At 41.7% G+C, this 22232-nt stretch overlaps 1 protein-coding gene across 1 annotated transcript in view; it reads left to right on the top strand.

The window, feature by feature from the left end:
• The window catches only part of larp1 (La ribonucleoprotein 1, translational regulator), a 136332-nt gene that overhangs the window by 37005 nt on the left and 77095 nt on the right, over positions 1 to 22232 (top strand). The window contains exon 2 of the mRNA XM_087995151.1: positions 17020 to 17081. Coding sequence (XP_087851277.1) covers positions 17020 to 17081 — 62 coding nt within the window. The remainder of the gene's footprint in view (positions 1 to 17019; positions 17082 to 22232) is intronic.

Raw genomic sequence — 22232 nt, 5'->3', positions numbered from 1 at the left:
CAGAACCCTTTTTAATTTCTTATCTGACAAGTCACTTAAAAATTTAATTAACTCTGGCCTTTCAAGAAAATTCACTATAAAAAGAATGGTAGAAAAGAGGATAACAGAATCTAAGAGAAATCACATCTTGAGAACATGGCATATATTGTTAAGACATCTGTGGAGGGCTTCCTGGGGAATGTAACCGAAGTGTTGATTTATTAAAATGTAAATCAGAATGGAATGTTTGGTGCACAGGATATGTTATTTGCAAAAAGGGAATATTGGATCGTTGAGTCACTTCTTTGTTCCCATGCACCCCCAAACAAGTTTTTCTCACCCGATGTCTGGGACAATTGTCAACTCATTGACAACTACGTTTAGCCAACAATTACTGCATTATATCATAGAATGACCAAGATTATAAAAGATGAACCTTCACCTTGACAGTGAAACCTTCACTCCACCCTGAAGATACAGCACTTCAATGTGACTGATCCTACTCACGTGGTGACTTTTCAGCTTGATTTGATTTACTTGTGCTCCTTCCTTGCTCAGAAGCACTGAGGCCAATTGTAGAATGCCAGCATGATGCCTGACTGAGTGTAATTAATAGCATCACGATATACCGCACGTGGAGCCTGTACAATCAGCATAACACCCATTGACACTCGTTTTATGACTATTATGAAGCTTTGTGTTTGCCTGTGGCACAGGGTTCTACATTGGTTACAATTACTTGACAGCAAATGTGAATTTCCCATGTCCAAATGAAGATGCTTATCAATAACTTTTATACAAACATTTATGTTTTAATCGAGGCATATCTCAAGGTTTTTTGAATCTGGTTCAAGGTCTAAGTAAAGCAGCTTTGTATCTGACAGAGAACCTGCCATTGAAATTTCACATAAATCAACATTTTTTGCTGTTAAGCATTTCAGCTTTTTGTATTGTTTATAATTCAGTTCTGTGACATGAAGCCTTACCTATGACTTTTTATAGTGAGACATGAAGTGCTAAAATACAAGGTGGATAATCGCCTTGACCACTGCAAAAATAACCTTGCAACACCCTAGTGCAATCACGTGATGCTATCATGTTTGCTTATACTGCAGTGCTTGCTGTGTACACTGCTTATTATGTCATATCTCTCTTACCCTCCTGATGGTGCTGGTCTTGTTAACACAACCGGTAAGTGATTTACAAACAATTTACTGAATTACATGTTATGATTAAAAACTTTCAACTTTACTGTGAAACACCTGCAGTGTTGCTGTTATGCATTTTTGATCAAGTATTTTATTCGTATGCTGCTTAAATTCCAAAATAAAACTGTCGGTTAAGGTGGGTTGCTCCAATATTTTCTTGACAGGCAAAAGTAGGTCCAGTTGATGATCCCATCAGATTGCAGTTAGGCATAGATAAATTTATCTTAGAAAGGAACTGAACTAAAATTTGCAAAGGATTTGAATAATAATTTATGAATAATTGTTGCAATGATGTGAAATCTACTTTCTTTGCATTTGAGATTTCATTCTAAGTATGCCTGACTCCATTTAAAAATGGGCATGGTCATCTTTATATGTACATATTTGTGAAACCATACTCCAGTTTAAAATCTTTGTTAGCTGTGTGATTCACTCTAAACTCTGCTTTTTGAGACCCATGTACATGGAACATGGGTCTGGTTTACCTACTGAAGGGAGTAGTAGCTAACAGGCATGTGTGGGGAGCACAAGCTGGCTAACTGTGGAATGTAGGTGAGAAGGAAGCCTGTTTTTCCACCCCGAGCTGCACTCCACTAGCTTGATTGAAAGCCATGACCCTGAGCCTTCAACTTATCCTGCTGATGCAACAGTTGAAGAGTTCACACACATTTACGTATAAGTAACTTTGAGTTGTACTTGGAAATCTGCATGACCCTGGGGCAGTATAAAATTATTTGTCTCACTGTAGTTTAGGAAAACGAGAGGTACTCTAGTTGGTTTTGCAGATTGCTGAAGGGGCTTGACGGAAGACATAGTGATTTTTTTTTCCCTTTTGGCTGGTGTCTGAAACGTGGAATAGTTGAGATGAATGTTATTGCATTTAAGGGAAGCTAGAGAAAGAAGAGGTCATACCTCTGAAGTTAGATGGAGCTTCAATATTGGCATGGACCTCTTGTATCAAATAACCAGTTTCTTTGTCGCACAATCTTTTGTTCAGTTTAGCTTCCGGACCAATAAGGTATTCTTGGCAAAACTTGCTGCCTCCTCCAATCGTGACATGATACAACTGAGGCGAAGACTAATGAATGGCTGCTGTAGGTTTTACTGTGTTCCTTTTCAGACCTTTTCAGTTCTTTTTGTACCTTTCTAACCCTTGCATTTCAGCACGGGTAGAGTCAGGGTAAGTGGTTGATCATTTAGGATTGAAATGAGAATTTTCTTCAGTCAAAAGGTTGGAAATATTTGGAAATTACACTAGTGATGATTGTGGGTATTCCATGCTTGAATATATTGAAGGATGATATTGTCAGATTTTTAATATCATTTGGAGTCAGGGAATGTGAAGCAAAGGAATTCGAATAAAGGCAGATGGTCAGCCATGATTCCGTTGAATGGAGTGGGCATTTGGGGCCATGTGGTCATTTCTCCTACATTGTACAGGTATTTACTTTCTATTTACTTACCACAAAGTTAGGAACCCTACTCCCTTATTGCAGCATTTAGAATCTGCGCTAATACATGAGAACAAACCCCAGATGACTTGTCCAACCCTGTCTTAAATACACAACCTTATCTTTCTCCTTGGCATAAGTGGAGAGGAATGGAAATAGGATATGGAAGTAATTTAAGATGGGGGTGGGGAGAGAACTGATGCTCCAAATAGATCCAGGAGATGTAGACTTTAAAGGTGTGAGAATATCTCCAAAGGAACATAGGTGCAACCTTCATTTAAGCTCCATGTGCTGCCACCACTTCATTTAAACTTTATAGCTGTCACCTTTTATCCCTTTCTCCCTTTTGTTTATCTAGTTTCCCTTTAATTACTTCAATGATGTAAATTGGAATTATGTTTTAAGTCACTCAGTATTTTAAAATTAGCTTGGTTTTCTACTTATATTTTTAATCACTGTTTTATATTTCAGACCTCGTCTTATTAAATAGGGACATTTTCTTTGTTTACCCTTTAAAATATCTTGAACTTAAAAGACTTTAATCAGGTCATCCCTTGGGCTTCCTTGGAACGTTGTTCAAGAGGCAGTTCAAAAAGTTAAAAACAATTCAGCTTTCATTGAGTAAATAGGGACTCTGTTTTCTGTGGCAGAAGGGTCAGCAGCTAGAGGACATACAATTAACAATGACAAAGGAATCAGAGATCACATGAGGAAACGTTGTTTTGTGCAGTGCGCTGTGCTGTTCTGGACTGTGCTGCCTGAAAGGGTGGTGAAGGTAGATTTAACTTTACAAAGCAAATTGCATTAGAAGAGAAATTGCAAATTAGAAGAGAACAGCAGTGGGCAACAGGCTGTGGCCTTTGAGCTGGCTCCATCAAGGAAAGAAACAAATGTATGAACCAGGAGCAGGAATGGGTTTTTCAGCTCCTCAAGTCTGATCACCACTCAATCAGATTAGATCTGATCTGATTGTCATCTCAAATGTGTATTCTCAGATACTCGCAGTAATCTTTCACAGCCCTTGCTTATCAAGGGTCTCTGTACTTTGGCTTAACAATATTCAAGGACTCTGCTTCTACCACCTTTTTCAGGAAGAGTTCTCAAGACTGGTATCCCTCAGAGTTTTAAGTGGATGACTCCTGATTTTTAAACATGACCGTTAGTTCTACATGATCATAAAAGAAATATCCTTTGTATACCTATCCTGTTATGACCTCTCAGAACTTGTGTATTTCGATCAAGACTTTGACTCTTCTAAACACCAGCAGATACAAGCCTTGCTTGTCCAACTTTTCCTCATAAGACAGACCACCTCTTGTAAAGCTACTCTGAATACCCTCCAATTAATTTACATTTTTGTATATAGTGCACAATACTCCAGATAAGGTTTCATCAGTGCTCTACTTTTGAGTTTAGTTCCCCTGGTGATAAATGATGACATTCTGCTAACCACTTGTGAATCATGCACAAGGGAACCCAGAACTTTGATTCTCAGAGCTCTGCAATGTCTTACTGTTTAGATAATATGCTTTTCTTTGTTTACCTGCCAAAATGAACAATTTCACATATCCTTTGTAATCCATTTTCCACATTATTGCCTACCTACTTAACCAATTTGTATTTTTTTGGAGCCTCCTTATATTGTATTTGCAACTTATTTCCTACATACCTTTATCATTAAATTTAACAACTATGACTTTCATCCCTTCATCTAGTATATTTATATGAATTTAAACAGTTAAGGTCCTAGCCTTGCCAACTTGGCAAAGGACTGAACTATGCCTGGCTAACAGGAAGCAGATATTAGGCAATGTTCTATCCAGGTCAAATGCTACTTCCTACACCATGAGCTTTTATTTTCAGTAATTTTTGATGTATCTTATTAAATGCCTTCTAGAAACGTAAGTAAACTGCATTCCCCTTTATCCATGGCAACTGTTATTTCCTTAATAAATATTCAGTAGATTGGTCAAACATTAGTTCTCTTTCAAAAATCATGTTGATCCTTTATCCAGGCATCTCCCATAATGTTAATGGAATCTGACATTTTTCCTCTGCCAGGTATTAACTTAGTTTCCTACTTTTTGTCTCCATCTCTTTTTGAATGAAGGAGTCACATTTGCTATCATCTAATGGGATAGAGATGAGAATGAATTTCTTCATTCAGATGATGGTCAATCTGTCAAATACTTTATCCTAGAAGTCTATTGAAACTGGGTTGTTGAGATTATTTAAAGCTGGAATAAGTTTTTAATCGGTAAGGGAATCCAGGTTTATGGGAAATGGTCAAGAAAATGGTGATTAGGCTGATCAGATCAGCCATGATCCCATTGAATGGTGGAGCATACACAATGGGCTCAATGCCTGCCTTCTGCTCCTACTACCTATGGTCCATGAACCGAGAGTTTTGGAAAAGTAAAATGAATGCATAAACTATTTCACAAGCCACTTATTAAGACCCTAACAACCATGGTTCTTTTTGGATCAAAGAAGCTGAAGCCTGTTGATTGTTTTTCTTTCTTGTTGGGCATAGCTTTTCGGTTTTGATGATGCCTTCATATCTGTGCAGTACCGATAGGCCCTCTGCTTTTTTTGAAATGTGGAACTGTTGATGTTTCTGCATATATGCTGTACATAAAGTTTTTTTTTTGGCAACTTAGCTTTTTCAGCAATGATCTAGATGTAGCTGCTTCATTAATGACCTATCCTCTGTTGCCACTGCTTGCAAAGAGTGGAAGTGGATTCAATGGTGACTCATAAATGGAAATTGGATGAATATTTGATTAAGAAAAATGGTAAGACTGTGGGAAGGTTTCAGAGAGTGAAGCTCCTTTGGCATCCAGAAGCTGCTATTATTGTTGAATCCTCCACCATAAATATTGTGTGGCATTGACCAGCTGAAGTAGCTATGCAAAATTGTCTACAGGGCAGGCCAGAGGTGGGTGACTCCAGATACCAGAAATTCTCCATGATCTACGAGGCATCATTTGGGAATGTGATAGAATATACTTTGCTTGTTTGGTTGAGTGGAACTGCAACTAAAGTTCAGACCATATAGACTCCATCACATTCTCTGCACCAAAAATAATCTATTACACAGCATTTTTAATGCAGTAAAAAGTTTGAAATCATGTTGCTTCATTAGAACCCACTGAACTCCATGCACACTGATCAGTTAACATTTGGTGCAAGTAAGGATACTGGAAGTTAAAGTTTGGATGACTACATTTATGGAGAGTAGAATGTCTTGGGAGTGGGGTACTGTTGGAGAACTCTTGTCTAGAGTCAACATGAGGGTTTCAGCATCTGGATTAATGGTGCTGGAAGAGCACAGCAGTTCTGGCAGCATCCAAGGAGCGGCGAAATCGACGTTTCGGGCAAAAGCCCTTCAGGAATAAAGGCAGAGAGCCTGAAGCGTGGAGAGATAAGCTAGAGGAGGGTGGGGGTGGGGAGAAAGTAGCATAGAGTCAGGGCAGAGGAAATGACCTGGGAGTTGCAGTGGGAGAGGGACTTCTCTTGGATGCTGCCTGAACTGCTGTGCTCTTCCAGCACCACTAATCCAGAATCTGGTTTCCAGCATCTGCAGTCATTGTTTTTACCTCGTTGATTTTAACCCTACTGCGAATCCTCTTGCAAGGATGCTTGCCTTGAAGAAGTTTTCCTCCTCCAAGAATCTCAGGGAGTCCCTCTCCCACTTCAACTCTCAAGTCATTTCCTATGCCCTGACTCTATGCTACTTTCTCCCCACCCCCACCCTCCTCTAGCTTATCTCTCCACACTTCAGGCGCTCTGCCTTTATTCCTGATGAAGGGCTTTTGCCCGAAACGTTGATTTCGCTGCTCCTTGGATGCTGCCTGAACTGCTGTGCTCTTCCAGCACCACTAATCCAGAATCTGGTTTCCAGCATCTGGAGTCATTGTTTTTACCTCCATGAGGGTTTCAGCAGTATATCGACTGAGGCAGAGTTGAAGTCAAGCAAGTATGGCAGCAGAAATAGTTTGCAGTAAAAGGGCAGGTATGTGGTCAGAAGCTCATTTCATGTTGAAAGATGACACCAAGATTGCAACTGTCTGCAGTGCTCCACTTGCCAGGGAGAAGGATAGAGTTGATAATGGGATGTGTGAAGATAATGGTTTCCTTCTTTCCAATATTTATAGTTACGATTGAGGAAATCTTTGTCATTCTGCTACGGGCACATCTGTGTTCCTTTTCTAGGCCCCACACTCTTGGCTTGAGAGTATATCTCTCTTTTCTTAACTGGTTCAAAAACCTAAAGTTTCTTACCTGACCATCTCTTGAGTATTGTAATCACATGGGTTGTGCTGGTTTGAGACAGCTCACCATTGCCATCTGCAGGATGGAAAAAACAGTAGGTGCCCAGGCTTATGAGCAAAGCCCACATCCTGAGGATTTCTTTGAAAGATTTTTTGTGGACCAAAAGCACAGCTCCAGGGTCTGAATGGTTAATAAGTGGAAATGCCATTAACCAAGTATTAAGAGTTCTAGATTTAGTTTGTTGATGCAGTTCCAAGTTATATGCCACTGCCTGAAATATGTTATGCTAGCTGTTTCTTGGAATATATTACATTGGATATTTCCTAATATGTTATACTGCTGCCCCCTGTTAGTCATTACATCTTTGGTAAAAATATAGAACAAAGATATGTATTCCAGAGGTGAGAGTTACTGCTCTTTAAATCAAAGCAGCATTTGATCAAGTGAGAGATCAAACAACATAGTAATATTGAAATCAATGGAACCTCATACCTAGCACAAAAGATTACCCTCAAGAAACTTTGTGCTATCAAATGCAAAAAAAAATCTCTTAATCTGCACCCCATCTGAAATGTTCATTCTCTCTATTGTTAGTATAACATGGCTGCATTGGGTATCATCTCTAAGATTAGATGTATGAATTTACCCAGACTGCTTCAAGAATACCTTCAAAACCCTCAACTTCCACCAACAAGTGCAGCAGTCCTGTTGAAGTGTCACCTCCAGATTTTCTTCCCAAATCGCAAAGCATCTAAATTTGGAAATATATTCCTGTCATTGAAATAAAAGTCTGAAATTTTCTCTGTCTGACACTAAATGGACTGCAGTAGTTCTAAAAGGTGACTCATCGCTATCCTTTAATGAGATCTATGTGAAGAGCAATGAATGTTGATCTTGAGTGCCCATATCCCATGAGTGAATTTTTAAACATTTCTGTGATATGGTAAGCTGGAAGGCTTTTTATTGTCTATTTATGTTGTTGTCAACCTTCATCTGTTACGAAATGAGACCAGGGGCATGAATTTACACATGATTATGTTTCACTGCTGTACCTAATTTAAAACCAAAACTAAATATAATGTGTTAATCCATCTAATTGAGAAGTATTGGGTGGGACTGCAGGGTGAGCATGATAAGCACATTCCAGGATTCCTTTTTGGTTTTTCAGTTCTCCATCAGGTTATGAAAGAGGGCACAATTAAACCTGTAACTATTGGAGTGGTTCATACACCAACATATTCCTGCGCAACCAAATGTTCAATGAAATGCCTCTATTCTTACTGGATGTCATCGGTTACATAGTCAATACAACACAAGCAAGCCTGAGTACTGAAATTAAGTTAACAAAGCCCACTTAATGGTGAATTTAGTTTTGGATCAATGTAATAAATATAACAGATTTTTCTTTGTGTATTGGAGTTGGGCTAGAGTATGAAAGAATTGAAACTTGGTGTACTGTTTGCTTCATTATGAAATCTTTTTGCCCTGGGATTGAAGTAACTGCATTTAACTTGTAATGCATGCAGTGTAGAATTGAAGAACTTAGCTGTGCTCAACTGTGTTCTGAAAGCGCGGTAAGTGTGTTCTGTGATTCCAGGTGGCACGTTTTCATCAGTTGGGAAGGCAGTTTGCTTATGCAGATAGTTACAAAAATATGAGGTGAGAGAACAACTTGCAGCAAACCGGTCAAAGACTGAGTTGCCTTATGGGCCAAGGACCTGAATATATGTACAGCCTTGGGCTATGCTCCATACATTGTGAGGGTAGAGACTGATAAGAATGTGCTCTCAACCCTGTTAAACTGATAACATAAGCATACAGATTGAAACAGGAAACATTTGCTAACATAAGATTGTGACATTCAGAATCATCTGTAGATTTTGACCAAAGATGTGTTTGTTTTCTGGAGTGTCACATGATATATTAACTGTTCTGATGCTGCATCATTTTGCTTACATCATAAAGCAACTGTCTCCTTGTTTACTTGTTTCAAACAGAAAGAATTCCTCTGATGTATTTAACAGACTCTATTCTCTTGCCGAATGAAATAACGTGTGACAGAGCCAAAAGTTTCCATGTCACCAGTGGCCATTTTTAAACATGGTTGAATAAGTTGAGTGAGGTGTTATAGGAGTTCAGTTTGCCTGTGGCAGCAGTCCTATGTGACTAACCTACTTTAGAAAGGTAAACCCAGTCTTTTTTTAGTACAGGATACTGCTTGAGTCTTTTAATTTTCATTGGAGTGAGTTGCTGGTCTAAAACTTCACCAGTTTTGTTTGTGCGTGTAGAGAATGAATCTAACGCGCTAGATTAAATGATGTAACCATTAACAGCATGGTGATTTCAGCCTCTTTCAGAACACATGGGACAATTTGCAACAGGAAGCATTTATTGGCTGTAAACTTACTACTTCCTGGTTCAGATACCTGAGTGAAATTTAACATCGGGTTAACCAATAATGTGGATCATTGACAGATCAGAGTTTACCATAAGTTAGTGAGGTAATGCGAATAAATTAAAGTGCAGTTCAATATTAACAGCAAAAAGACACAGAGTGTTTAGTCATTAAGCATGAGCTCTTTGTTTCCTATCACTTTCTACATCCCTCTTGTGTTTCTGTGTTTCCTCTTCAAAGGATTCTACACCAGCCCTCCCCGAAAGTGGTGAATCTCACCAGAATTCAGTCCCACAGGTTTACTTGCTGTCCTGACTTTTGCTGGGATTCCATCCCACAACCCATGATGCTAATATGACCTACCTTGAAGTTGTGGGCCTTTACTGCAGTCACAGTATTTGTTATGTACAAGACAAAGTGGGGGATACCAGAGTACATTCTGGCTAACCTTTTACATTATCTTTATGTGACATGGACTCTGGTACCTTTTCGCTGGGTTGTTAGAATAGCGTCCTTAACTCTAATATAATTTTACTTTTACATCTTTTAAGATCAGTTTTCTTGTATTACATTTGCAGTTGACCACACCTCAGTTAGCCTGTCCTCCCAGCTGTGTCCTGCCAGGCTTGCATCCCTCTGCTCTAGACACTTCTTTCACCATTGAAACCATTTCATTCTGGCTATGGTCTAAATTAGATTAGATTAGATTACTTATAGTGTGGAAACCGGTCCTTCGGCCCAACAAGTCCACACCGACCCTCTGAAAAGCAACCTACCCAGACCCATTCCCCTACATTTACCCCTTCACCTAACACTACGGGCAATTTAGCGTGGCCAATTCACCTAACTTGCACATCTTTGGACTGTGGGAGGAAACCGGAGTACCCAGAAGAAACCCATGCAGACACGGGGCAAATGTGCAAACTCCACACACAGTTGCCTGAGGCGGGAATTGAACCTGGGTCTCTAGCGCTGTGAGGCAACAATGCTAACCACCGTGCCGCCCAAATTCATACTGAAGAACTCCACCTCCTGACAGACGTTTGATGTAAGAACTTGTCAGTCCCTGCACTGACCAGGTGAATTATTTAAAAATAGTACTGAATTGTATTGGTGGCATAGTGTTGTCTTTCCTTTATATTAAGATATGTATTTTATTCTGAGTTGTTTGAGCTAGGAATGAACGGTTGATCTCATCGAAACCTATAGGATTCTTGAGGGCTTGACAGGGTAAAGGCTGAGAGGATGTTTCACTTTGTAGGGACAGTCTAGGACAAGAAGGTATAGTCTCTGAATAATGAGTGTCTTTGGAACTCTTTACTACAAAGAAGTGTGGGGACAGAGTTCTTGTGTATATTTAAGGCTGAGATTCTTGATCAGTAGGGGAATCGGTGGTTATGGGGATGGACAGGAAAGTGGATATAAGGAGTGTCAAATCAGCCATGATCCTATTGAATGACAGAACAGGTTCAAGAGGCCAAGTGGCCTACTCCTGTTTCAATTTCATATGGTCTTATTTGCATAGTACATTACTGCAATTTGTCTTTTGTTTACGGCAGAAAATATCTGGAAGAATCTAACTTTATTATTGATTCCTATGGAAATCTATGATATGTTGTGTTTTTCAGACTACATCTTTAAGTGAGGGCTTACTGTATACTCCATCGAAGCTCAATGGAAGCTAAAGGTGCAACACTTAATCTTCTGCTTAGACACTTTTATACCCTTCAAGACTCACATTGAGTTTAACAATTTTGGAGCATGAGCACCCCTTTCCTTGTCTATTACCCACCCCCACTGCCTCCAATTATGTCATAAAATCTGTTGCTTTCAGCACAGCCAATCCATTTTCAACTACTCATTGTCTCCATTATCTCATATCTAGCTTTTTTTCCTGGCCTACTTCAAAAATCCCTTTGTTTGCCTACCGATGAAGGGGCTGAATTTCGATAATCCTATTCCAGGTTTTATGTTCCTGTAAGGTAAAAGCAGGATAATCAGATCAGTCACAATCTTGTCGATTGGTTGTGCAGGCCAGATGGAATGAATGAATGACTTGTGCTTCTACATCGACATCTTATGGTCTTTCCTCTGTCTCTGCTTCTCAATCTACCTACTTGCTCATCTTTCATCTCCCAACTCCCCCATGCCCCGTCAAAAGTTGAAAAACCACTTTTTTCCTAGTTGCTTGTAGTTCTGAAGGGTCGCAAAGACTTGAAAGATTAATTCTTTTCTCTCCACAGATGCTGCCAGACTTGCATCATTTCTCTAGCAATTTGTTTTTTTGTTTCATAATGTGTTCATTTTCTCTTTTCCAATGCCTATATTCGTAAAAGGGAAATCACTTTTGGTTAAATATTGTAAATCGTGTAGAAATTTTAAAAATCAGAGTTATAGTATGACTTAGAAATTTATGCAGCAATTCGGTGGTCGTCAAGTTACAGACAAATCAATAAGAACTGAATCTCAGTACGAAATGGGTGACCTTTGAGGTGAAAATAGAGGGGAGCAAACCCAGAATAAATCATCGAGTAGGCAGGTAAGTAACGGCCAGAGGATGTCAGCACCAACTGATGCAAAAGTGCAGGTAGAACAGATAGATGAATGTTTTTTAGGATTGGTAAAAACAAAATGTTGCTGAAAATGTGTCGCTGGAAAAGCGCAGCAGGTCAGGCAGCATCCAAGGAACAGGAGAATCGACGTTTCGGGCATAAGCCCGAAACGTCGATTCTCCTGTTCCTTGGATGCTGCCTGACCTGCGCTTTTCCAGCGACACATTTTCAGCTCTGAACCCCAGCATCTGCAGTTCTCACTTTCTCCTCAAAAACAAAACGTTGGGCAGGCTTCTTTTGCAGTCATGGTGAGAGTTACTGTACATAGGAAAAATATAGCATAGCAGTGTTAAATTCTAACAGCTAAGAGTAGCTTTTTTGGCCAATTATTGTATGTTGGTTTATCTTCTGCACATGCAGTCTCACACTTGCTGTTTTGCTGAATGTAAGCCATTCTGCTCATCTTGTCAGTGAGAATTTGCTCAGGTACAGTGGCCTGCTGGGTACACTCCAGGGTCTGCAATCCAAGATCAAATTCACATTCCAGCAAGTAATGAAATTAAAATCAGTTCCTTGTGAGATGGACACAGTAAATGGCCACGAGTTATTTTTAAAAAACTAGTGAGGTGTCTAATGCCAGTTGGGGAAGAGAACCTCACTTGGCCTGAATTAGAGTCAGATCCAGCCCCACACTGACACGATGTGAAGGGATAAATCAGTACAGTAAAATCTTTATCTGACATGCTTTGGGGGATTGAGTGCTACTAGTTCATCAAAACTGTCAGTTAATAGGGATTTACATTATTTTGGCCACAAGACAAGGTGCAGTTCTGTCTTTGAGGGGAGTGGGAAAGCAGCTGGACATTCGGGGGCCCCTGCAGAGCCAGGGCATCATAGTAAAATCCCTACACTGAAAACCAGGCTGACACCACAACTGACTCTATGACCTTCAGACTGGCTTCTAAATAAAATTGAGCTCTCAGTTTCACTGACGTTTTCTCTGAGCAGTATACAGTGTGACCTCATTTAAAGTCGTTTGCTTTTCTGAAAATTGCGACACTGTAATGTGGTTTCCTGTGAGACTCTCTGTAAAAGCTATAAAGTTCTTGAGGATAATCTTTGCCAGGAAATTTAAAAGTTGTAATTCTGTGCCATTCATGTGCAATGCTATGTATTTCTAACTGTAATTGCTTAGAATGCACAACAGGGAACACTTCAGTAAAGAAGGCAGGCTTTTGCTTACAAATAAATCTTTGAAATAAATTTTAAGTACAGGTACAGGTACCTGTACGAGTACATTAGGAAATTAGAGTCCTCAACCATTGTATGTAAGAGTACATGAGGAAATTCTTTTTAAAAAGTCCACAGCTTAATCGATGGAGGCTTGGTGTGCTGAAGTGCCTGTTCCTGTGAAAACTTTTGCGATAAATTCTGTGTCTTACGATCTTATACTCCAAACCACCTGATGAAGGAGCAGCGCTCCGAAAGCTCGTGCTTCCAAATAAACCTATTAGACTGTAATCTGGTGTGTGATTTTTAATTTTGTACACCCCAGTTCAATACCGGCATCTCCAAATCATGATTTAAAATACAGTTTGCTTTAATACCTGAGCAGAGGACTGTTATAAAACAAAACTATGGTGCTGGCTAACGGTTTACTGGATTCCTGGTATTGCCACTCTTGAAAATATGTAAATGTAATGATTCAACATAAAGATAATTCTCTAAAAAAAATTTATTTTGCATTCAGAACATGAGTGAATGCTGAGTTGAAAAAGCTACTTTCATCCTCAACTTAGAATGTTATTGAATAAATTTAGTAAATGCTGCTTCAGCTACAGCTTTAAAATATGAAAATTCAGAGAAAAAGCAAAAGTAATCATCCTATCTCCAGCCTTGGATTTTTAAAAAATTTGTTCATGGGATGTGGGCATCATTGACTAGGCAGCCACTGTTCAATCTGTATTTATCCAGAAAGCAGTCAAGAGTGACTCTAATTGCTGAGGGTCTGGAGTCGCATGCAGGCCAGACTGAATGAGGTTCAAAGTTTGTGCGAAGATTTGTAGCTCGGGTGCTCGTTGTTGTGGTTCTGTTCGCCGAGCTGGAAGTTTTTGTTGCAAACGTTTCGTCCCCTGGCTAGGCGACATCATCAGTGCTTGGGAGCCTCCTGCGAAGCGCTTCTTTGATGTTTCCTCCGGTGTTTATAGTGGTCTGTCCCTGCCGCTTCCAGTTGTCAGTTTCAGCTGTCCGCTGTAGTGGTTGGTATATTGGGTTGGTATATTGAATGAGGTTGGCAGGTAACTAAAGGTTGATTGTGAACCAGATGGGTGTTTTTAGACCAACTTTTTGTCTTACTGCCATGGTGGAATTTGAACACGTCCCTGGACCAATTAGCCTGTGCTTCTGCATTACTAGTTAGTGACATTGCCACACCTTTTATCCCTACTGTCTTGGTTGACCTCTGGTCATAATCTTCTTAAATGTGAGGTTGTCCAAAGTTCTTCTGTCCATATCCTTATTCTCAAAAAATACTCACCCATTGTCCCAATTCTTCAATGATTTGAATTGAGTCCTGTTACTATTAGAATTCTCATTCTTGTTCTCAAGTCATAGGAATCAGAGGAACAGGAGTAGGTTAGTCAGTCTCTCCAGCCTGTTCCAGCATTAAGTGAGATCATAGCTGACCTATAGCTTATACTTGGCCTTTTGGTTTTTGGTCCATATACCTTAATCCCATTGCTTAACAAAAATTTATCTCTGATCTAATATTAACAACTGATCCAGCACTCTTGCCTTTTTATGGGTCCCAACCTTTAGCTACTTCATATTTAATGATCAAGTCTTCATCTGCCAGGGCCCTTAGCTCTGGAATTCCTTATCTAAGTCTCTCCACCATTTTTATTCCCTCAGTTCTACTTTTGCTGAACCTTTGCTTATCTATCCTAATATCTCTCCTTGTGACTCGCTGCTAAGTTTTACTCAGTTGCTGCTGTAAAGTGCTTTGAGATTTTTTTTCTATCCTTTCATAGGATGTGGGCATCAGCGTTAAGGCCAACATTTGTTGCCCATTTGTAATTGCCCCCGAACTTGGTGACTGCTGGACCACTTTAGTGAGCAGAAAAGTGTCAATCACACTAATGTTTGTCTGTCGTCAGATGCACACCACCAGGCCAGGCGAGGAAAGCAAATTCCATTCTGTAAAGGATGTTAATCAGCCCTGTGGGTTTTTATGACAGTTGGTTTAATGGCCACCATTGCTGCGAATAACTTTCAATTCCAGATTTTAAAAAAAAAATCTTTTAATCAACCTGTTCAGAGATGTTACCACATACCTCTGGAGAAGGTAAGACTTGATTCTGGGTCTCCTAATCCAAAAGGAGGAACACAACCACCAAACTGCAAGAAACTCTCCATTCCAGACTTATTAATTGACTTGTAAGTTCAATCAGCTGCCATGGTGGGATCTGAACCCACGTCCCAAGATCCCAAACCCAGGCATTCTAAGTTACCACTGTCACTGTCTCTTTCCTTGTAATAAGTTAAATTTGGTGTAAACGTCATGGCATTGACATTCACCTGCTATTCAGCTTTGCTTGTCGGAACATTGCTGATGACATATTGTAATATTAATTACAACCAACATTCCTGTAGCCAGTATGGTATCTGTAACATGTATGATACCTCATGAATCTTCACAATATCATTGTAATATGTTTAGCATCTCAATAGTCATAATCTCGTTTCAGTCTCAAACATGTCCTAATTTTATGTCTAACTTTGTACCTAAGCAATTTAGAACTCTGAATTCAGGATAAAATTTGAATACCTAAAGTGTATGAAAGAATGATAACCTCCCAAAATACATATCTTGATGCAATAACTTTGAAAGAAGTTCCCAGCGCTATTGCAAATTATTTTTTGTGCATACTCTTGACTCTGGCATTTTCTTTCGTAAAAGATACACTTGGTTTGGATAAAACTTGAAAAGCAAGCCTTCAGCAGAATGGGAGAGAAGACTAGATTGGGAAAGCATCGATAGAAAATCTGAGCACCAAATAGATGTTATTTTTTCTATTCTTTTGTTGAAAGTTCTCATTGAATGGGGTGGAAGGTGATGTACAAGAGAGTTGGTGTTGGGAGGGCGAGTGAATGGACTGACATCAACAACCAACTGATACAGTTGTTCAGACACCTCCAGATTCTTAAACCCTTCAGGATGTTGCTTTGTTGTAAATCTGGTGTTTTACAGTTCTTTGACCATCTGATGGCTGACTATCAGAAACAAATCAGATGAGTTGGCTTTCAGTAGTCCTGTTTTGAAGTGGACTTTTGGGCTCTTGTCATGCTGCTACCCAATTGGTTAAAGTTTCTTTCCTGCTGTAACACTGATTATTATATCATCACTGCATTTCTGACCAATGAGGAGCCACTTTTTCTGAACTCAGAAGATACTCTCAGTGAGTGCAGAGCTGTCTGGAATATGTGCCTTCACCCATCTGGAGCCCTGCTTCCAGGGTATGATCTAGCCTGGAGACCATTTCCAGAAGTGATATGGCCCTTGGAGGCACCTAATTCCAGTTGAAAAATGCCTGTGCCTTTCCTTCGCTCTTGCATCACGGAAAGAGAGCGTGAAGGAGGTGGAATCCAATATCGAGGTGAGTATCTTCCTGACCCATACAAAATTATTGCTCATCTAATAATAATGATACCAAATGGATGAAAAACAGTCATAACTTTTTATCAGTGGTTTCCTTTACACTGTTAGTATGTAGCTTTGCTTGTTTAGGGTGAGAGAATAGAATATAGGCATGGTTTGAGTGTGGCAAGGAACAGGGTTTGGAAGGGAAATTGTATTGTGAGAGGAGGTTGGGGGCAGAGTAGCAGCAGAGAGAGGGAATGGGGAGGATGTTGATTGCAGGACACGTATGAAGAGGATGGCAAAGCTTGTAATTTAAGGGTGCTGAAGGTTCCCCCACAGGCTATGGTTGAATCCAGTATGAGGTCACAGCCTCCCTATGCCATCACCCAAGGCCCTTGATTTATCTTGCTGTCCTGGCTCAACAATTGAGGGCAGCGCTCAGCCAATTGGCTGTCAGTATTCAAGCCAGGTGTGACTGAATAAATATTGATGATGATGTTCATCTTTTCCTCCTCTACAGAAATGCCAGCACCAGCCAAGGTCGTCAAAGCAGGGAACCCAAGACCAAAGAAAGGAGCCAAGGTAAATACAACCAACTTGCACAGATATTTCTAATAGTTGCATTTTCTCTTTTCTTTTGTTTAAAGATATTCACTGCATGTATTGATTTGCTAAAATGTTGAGGTGTTTTGTAGCTCTTGTAATAATTTAGGCTGTAGCATGTGCATTAATTATGATCTTGCCTGCTAGGCCTGTCAGGCAATTTGGAACATTGACATTAGAAATTATACTTTGACATTAATACTCTGCATCTTTGTGTTAGCTGCTGAAATATAACGTGTCTTGTTCCTCCTCAGTTCCCCAGTCCAAATGGTGAGATGTCATGTTTCTCTGATTCTGTAAGACCACCAATACATTTTGTTCATCGGATGTAGGTACTGCTGTCAAGTCCCTGATTGTTCTTGAGAAGGTGATAGTAGCCTTGAACATTCATATGGTGAAGTTCTTCTCGGACTTTGACCTGCTGTTTTTGAAGAATCTGCAATATATTCCCAAGTCAGGTTATTGTGTCACTTAGAAGTAAACATCCAGATGCTGGTATTAAAATGTGACTGTTTCTTTTGTCCTTCTCAGTGACAGGGATAATGAGTCTGGGGGGTAGTGTTGAAAAATTCTTGGTATATTTCTGCACAACATTTTTAAATGTACAAGACGTTATCAGGCCTTAACATAATTTTAGATGAAATAACACCTGTACCTAATTGAGAGGCTATACACAGTTCATTTCTCATGAAATATTCAATTTGCTTTACAGCTGAACAAACTATTTGGTATGACCTCATAGTCCCACAACCCCGCACCGCCCGTTTCTACCTCCTGCCCAAAATCCACAAACCTGACTGCCCCGGCCGACCCATTGTCTCAGCCTGATCCTCCCCCACCGAACTCATCTCTGCATACCTCGACACGGTCCTGTCCCCCTTAGTCCAAGAACTCCCCACCTACATTCGGGACACCACCCACGCCCTCCACCACCTCCATGACTTTCGCTTCCCTGGTCCCCAACGCCTTATCTTCACCATGGACATCCAGTCCCTGTATACCTCCATCCCCCATCACGAAGGACTGAAAGCCCTCCGCTTCTTCCTTTCCCGCCGTACTAACCAGTACCCTTCCACTGACACCCTCCTTCGACTGACTGAACTGGTCCTCACTCTGAACAACGTCTCTTTCCAATCTTCCCACTTCCTCCAAACCAAAGGAGTAGCCATGGGCACCTGCATGGGCCCCAGCTATGCCTGCCTCTTCGTAGGATATGTGGAACAGTCCATCTTCTGCAGTTACACTGGCACCAGCCCCCACCTTTTCCTCCGCTACATCGATGACTGTATCGGCGCTTCCTTGTGCTCCCATGAGGAGGTTGAACAGTTTACCAACACCTTCCACCCTGACCTCAAATTTACCTGGACCGTCTCAGGCTCCTCCCCTTCCTAGACCCCTCCATTTCTATCTCGGGCGACCGAATCAACACTGGCATTTACTATAAACCGACCTACTCCCACAGCTACCTAGACTACACCTCCTCCCACCCTGCCCCCTGAAAAAATGCCATCCCATATTCCCGATTCCTTCGTCTCCGCCGCATCTGCTCCCAGGAGGACCAGTTCCAATACCGAACAACCCAGATGTCGTCCTTCTTCAAAGACCGCAATTTCCCCCCAGACGTGATCGACGATGCTCTCCACCACATCTCCTCCACTTCCCGCTCCTCCGCCCTTGAGCCCCGCCCCTCCAATCGCCACCAGGACAGAACCCCACTGGTCCTCACCTACCACCCCACCATATACAATGTATCATCCGTCGTCATTTCCGCCATCTCCAAACGGACCCCAACACCAGGGATGTATTTCCCTCCCCTCCCCTATCAGCGTTCCGAAAAGACCCCTCCCTCCGTGACTCTCTCGTCAGGTCCACAGCCCCCACCAACCCAACCTCCACTCCCGGCACCTTCCCCTGCAACTGCAAGAAATGCAAAACTTGCACCCACACCTCCCCCCTTACTTCCCTCCAAGGCCCCAAGGGATCCTTCCATATCCGTCACAAGTTCACCTGCACCTCCACACACATCATTTACTGCATCCGCTGCACTTGATGTGGCCTCTTCTATATTGGGGAGACAGGCCGCCTACTTGCGGAACGTTTCAGAGAACACCTCTAGGACACCCGGACCAACCAACCCAACCACCCCGTGGCTCAACACTTCAAACTCCCCCTCCCACTCCACCAAGGACATGCAGGTCCTTGGACTCCTCCATCGCCAGACCATAGCAACACGACGGCTGGAGGAAGAGCGCCTCATCTTCCGCCTAGGAACCCTCCAACCACAAGGGATGAACTCTGATTTCTCCAGTTTCCTCATTTCCCCTCTTCCCCCCCCCCCCCCCCCCCCCCCCCACCCCCACCTTATCTCAGTCCCAACCCTCGAACTCAGCACCGCCTTCCTAACCTGCAATCTTCTTCCTGACCTGTGCGCCTCCACCCCCACACCGACCTATCACCCTCACCTTAATCTCCTTCCACCTATCGCATTCCCAACGTCCCTCCCCAACGTCCCTCCTCCCTACCTTTTATCTTAGCCTGCTTGGCACACTTTCCTCATTCCTGAAGAAGAGCTCATGCCCGAAACGTCGATTCTCCTGCTCCTTGGATGCTGCCTGACCTGCGCTTTTCCAGCAACACATTTTCAGCTCTGATCTCCAGCATCTGCAGTCCTCACTTTCTCCTATTTGGTATGATTCACTTATGTGCACCAATGTAATTGCCATGTTAATATCAATCAAAATCTTTCACAGTTACTACATTCTAATATTTGTATTGACTTCCTCCTTTGAGTTTATTGCTCCCCCAGCTCACTGACCAGGTGCCATCTGCTTACTGGCTGGATAGGACGTACCTGGGAACTATTCCACATTTCTGGATTGGCACTTGTTTTATAGCTGTATTGGAATATCTGGTTTATTGTGGAGCCACTGCATTCAGGTTGTGGGCATCAGTGACTGCAACCATTGCTAAGCTGATTTTTGACAATGTGAATGACTTGAATTGGCTGAAGGAGGCCCATGATGCTTGGGGAGTTTGGAGGAGGCAGAGAATGATTATTCCCTTGGTATTTCTTGCCAAAGATGTTTGCAACTAGGTTCTCCAATTGTATTGGCGAGGAACTCCATCACCATTTAGGAATGGAATTATTCATATAGTCACTGTTTCATAGAGTTATAGAGATGTACAGCATGGAAGCCGACCCTCCGATCCATGCCGACCAGATATCCCAACCCAATCTAGTCCCACCTGCCAGCACCCGGCCCATATCCCTCCAAATCTTTCCTATTCATATACACATCCAAATGCATCTTAAATGTTGCAATTTTACCAGCCTCTCCACTTCCTCTGGCAGCTCATTCCATACACAAAGCACCCACTGTGTGAAAAGGTTGCCCCGTAGGTCTCTTTTATATCTTTCCCCTCTCACCCTAAACCTATGCCCTCCAGTTCTGGAGTCCCCCACCCCAGGGAAAAGACTGTATCTATTTACTCTATCTATGCCCCTCATGATTTTGTCAACCTCTATAAGGTCACCCCTCAGCCTCCGACGCTCCAGGGAAAACAGCCCCAACCTGTTCAGCCTTTCCCTATAGCTTAAATCCTCCAACCCTGGCAGCATCCTTGTAAATCTTTTCTGAACCCTTTCAAGTTTCACAACATCTTTCCGATAGGAAGGAGACCAGAATTGCACGCAATATTCCAACAGTGGCCTAACCAATGTCCTGTACAGCCGCAACATGATCGCCCAACTCCTGTACTCAATACTCTGACCAATAAAGGTAAGCATACCAAACACTGCCTTCACAATCCTATCTACCTGCGACTCCACTTTCAAGGAGCTATGAACCTGCACTCCAAGGTGTCTTTGTTCAGCAACACTCCCTGGGACCTTACCATTAAGTGTATAAGTCCTGCTGAGATTTGTTTTCCCAAAATGCAACACCTCGCATTTATCTGAATTAAACTCCATCTGCCACTTCTCACCCCATTGGCCCATCTGGTCAAGATTCTGTTATAATCTGACGTAGCCTTCTTTGCTGTCCACTACACCTTCAATTTTGGTGTCATCTGCAAACTTACTAACGTACCTCTTATGCTCACATCCAAATCATTTATATAAATGACGAAAAGTATTGGACCCAACACCGATCCTTGTGGCACTCCACTGGTCACAGGTCTTTAATCTGAAAAACAACCCTCCACCACCACCCACTGTCTTCTACCTTTGAGCCAGTTCTGTATCCAAATGGTGAGTTCTCCCTGTATTCCATGAGATCTAACCTTGCTAACCAGTTTCCCATGGGGAACCTTGTCAGAACGCCTTACTGAAGTCCATATAGATCACGCCTGCCGCTCTGCCCTCATCAATCCCCTTTGTTATTACTTCAAAAATCTCAATCAAGTTTGTGAGACATGATTTCCCACGCACAAAACCATGTTGACTATCCCTAATCAGTCCTTGCCTTTCCAAATACATGTACATCCTGTCCCTCAGGATTCCCTCCAACAACTTGCCCACCACCGAGGTCAGGCTCACTTGTCTATAGTTCCCTGGCTTGTCCCCACCACCCTTCTTAAACAGTGGCACCACGTTAGCCAACCTCCAGTCTTCTGGCACCTCACCTGTGACTTTCGATGATACAGATATCTCAGCAAGAGACCCAACAGTCACTTCTCTAGCTTGCCACAGAGTTCTCGGGTACACCTGATCAGGTCCTGTGGATCTATCCACCTTTATCTGTTTCAAGACATCCAGCACTTTCTCCTCTGTAATCTGGACATTTTGCAAGATGTTACCATCTATTTCCCTACAGTCTATATCTTCCGTATCCTTTTCCACAGTAAATACTGATGCAAAATACTCGCTTAGTATCTCCCCCATTTTCTACGGCTCCATACAAAGGCCGCCTTGCTGATGTTTGAGGGGCCCTATTCTCTCCTGAGTTAACCATTTGTCCTTAATGTATTTGTGAAAACTCTTTGGATTCTTCTTAATTGTATTTGCCAAAGCTATCTCATGTCCCCTATTTGCCCTCCTGATTTCCCTCTTAAGTATACTCCTACTTCCTTTATACTCTTCTATCCTGTCTATACTTTACATATGCTTCCTTCTTTTTCTTAACCAAACCG

This window comes from Chiloscyllium plagiosum, unplaced genomic scaffold (assembly GCF_037043375.1).
Source record: "Chiloscyllium plagiosum isolate Xiang-an unplaced genomic scaffold, Cpla_swu_hap1 HiC_scaffold_16, whole genome shotgun sequence".
Classification (NCBI taxonomy): Eukaryota; Metazoa; Chordata; class Chondrichthyes; order Orectolobiformes; family Hemiscylliidae; genus Chiloscyllium; species Chiloscyllium plagiosum.
This window is presented reverse-complemented; position numbering and strand designations above follow the sequence as displayed.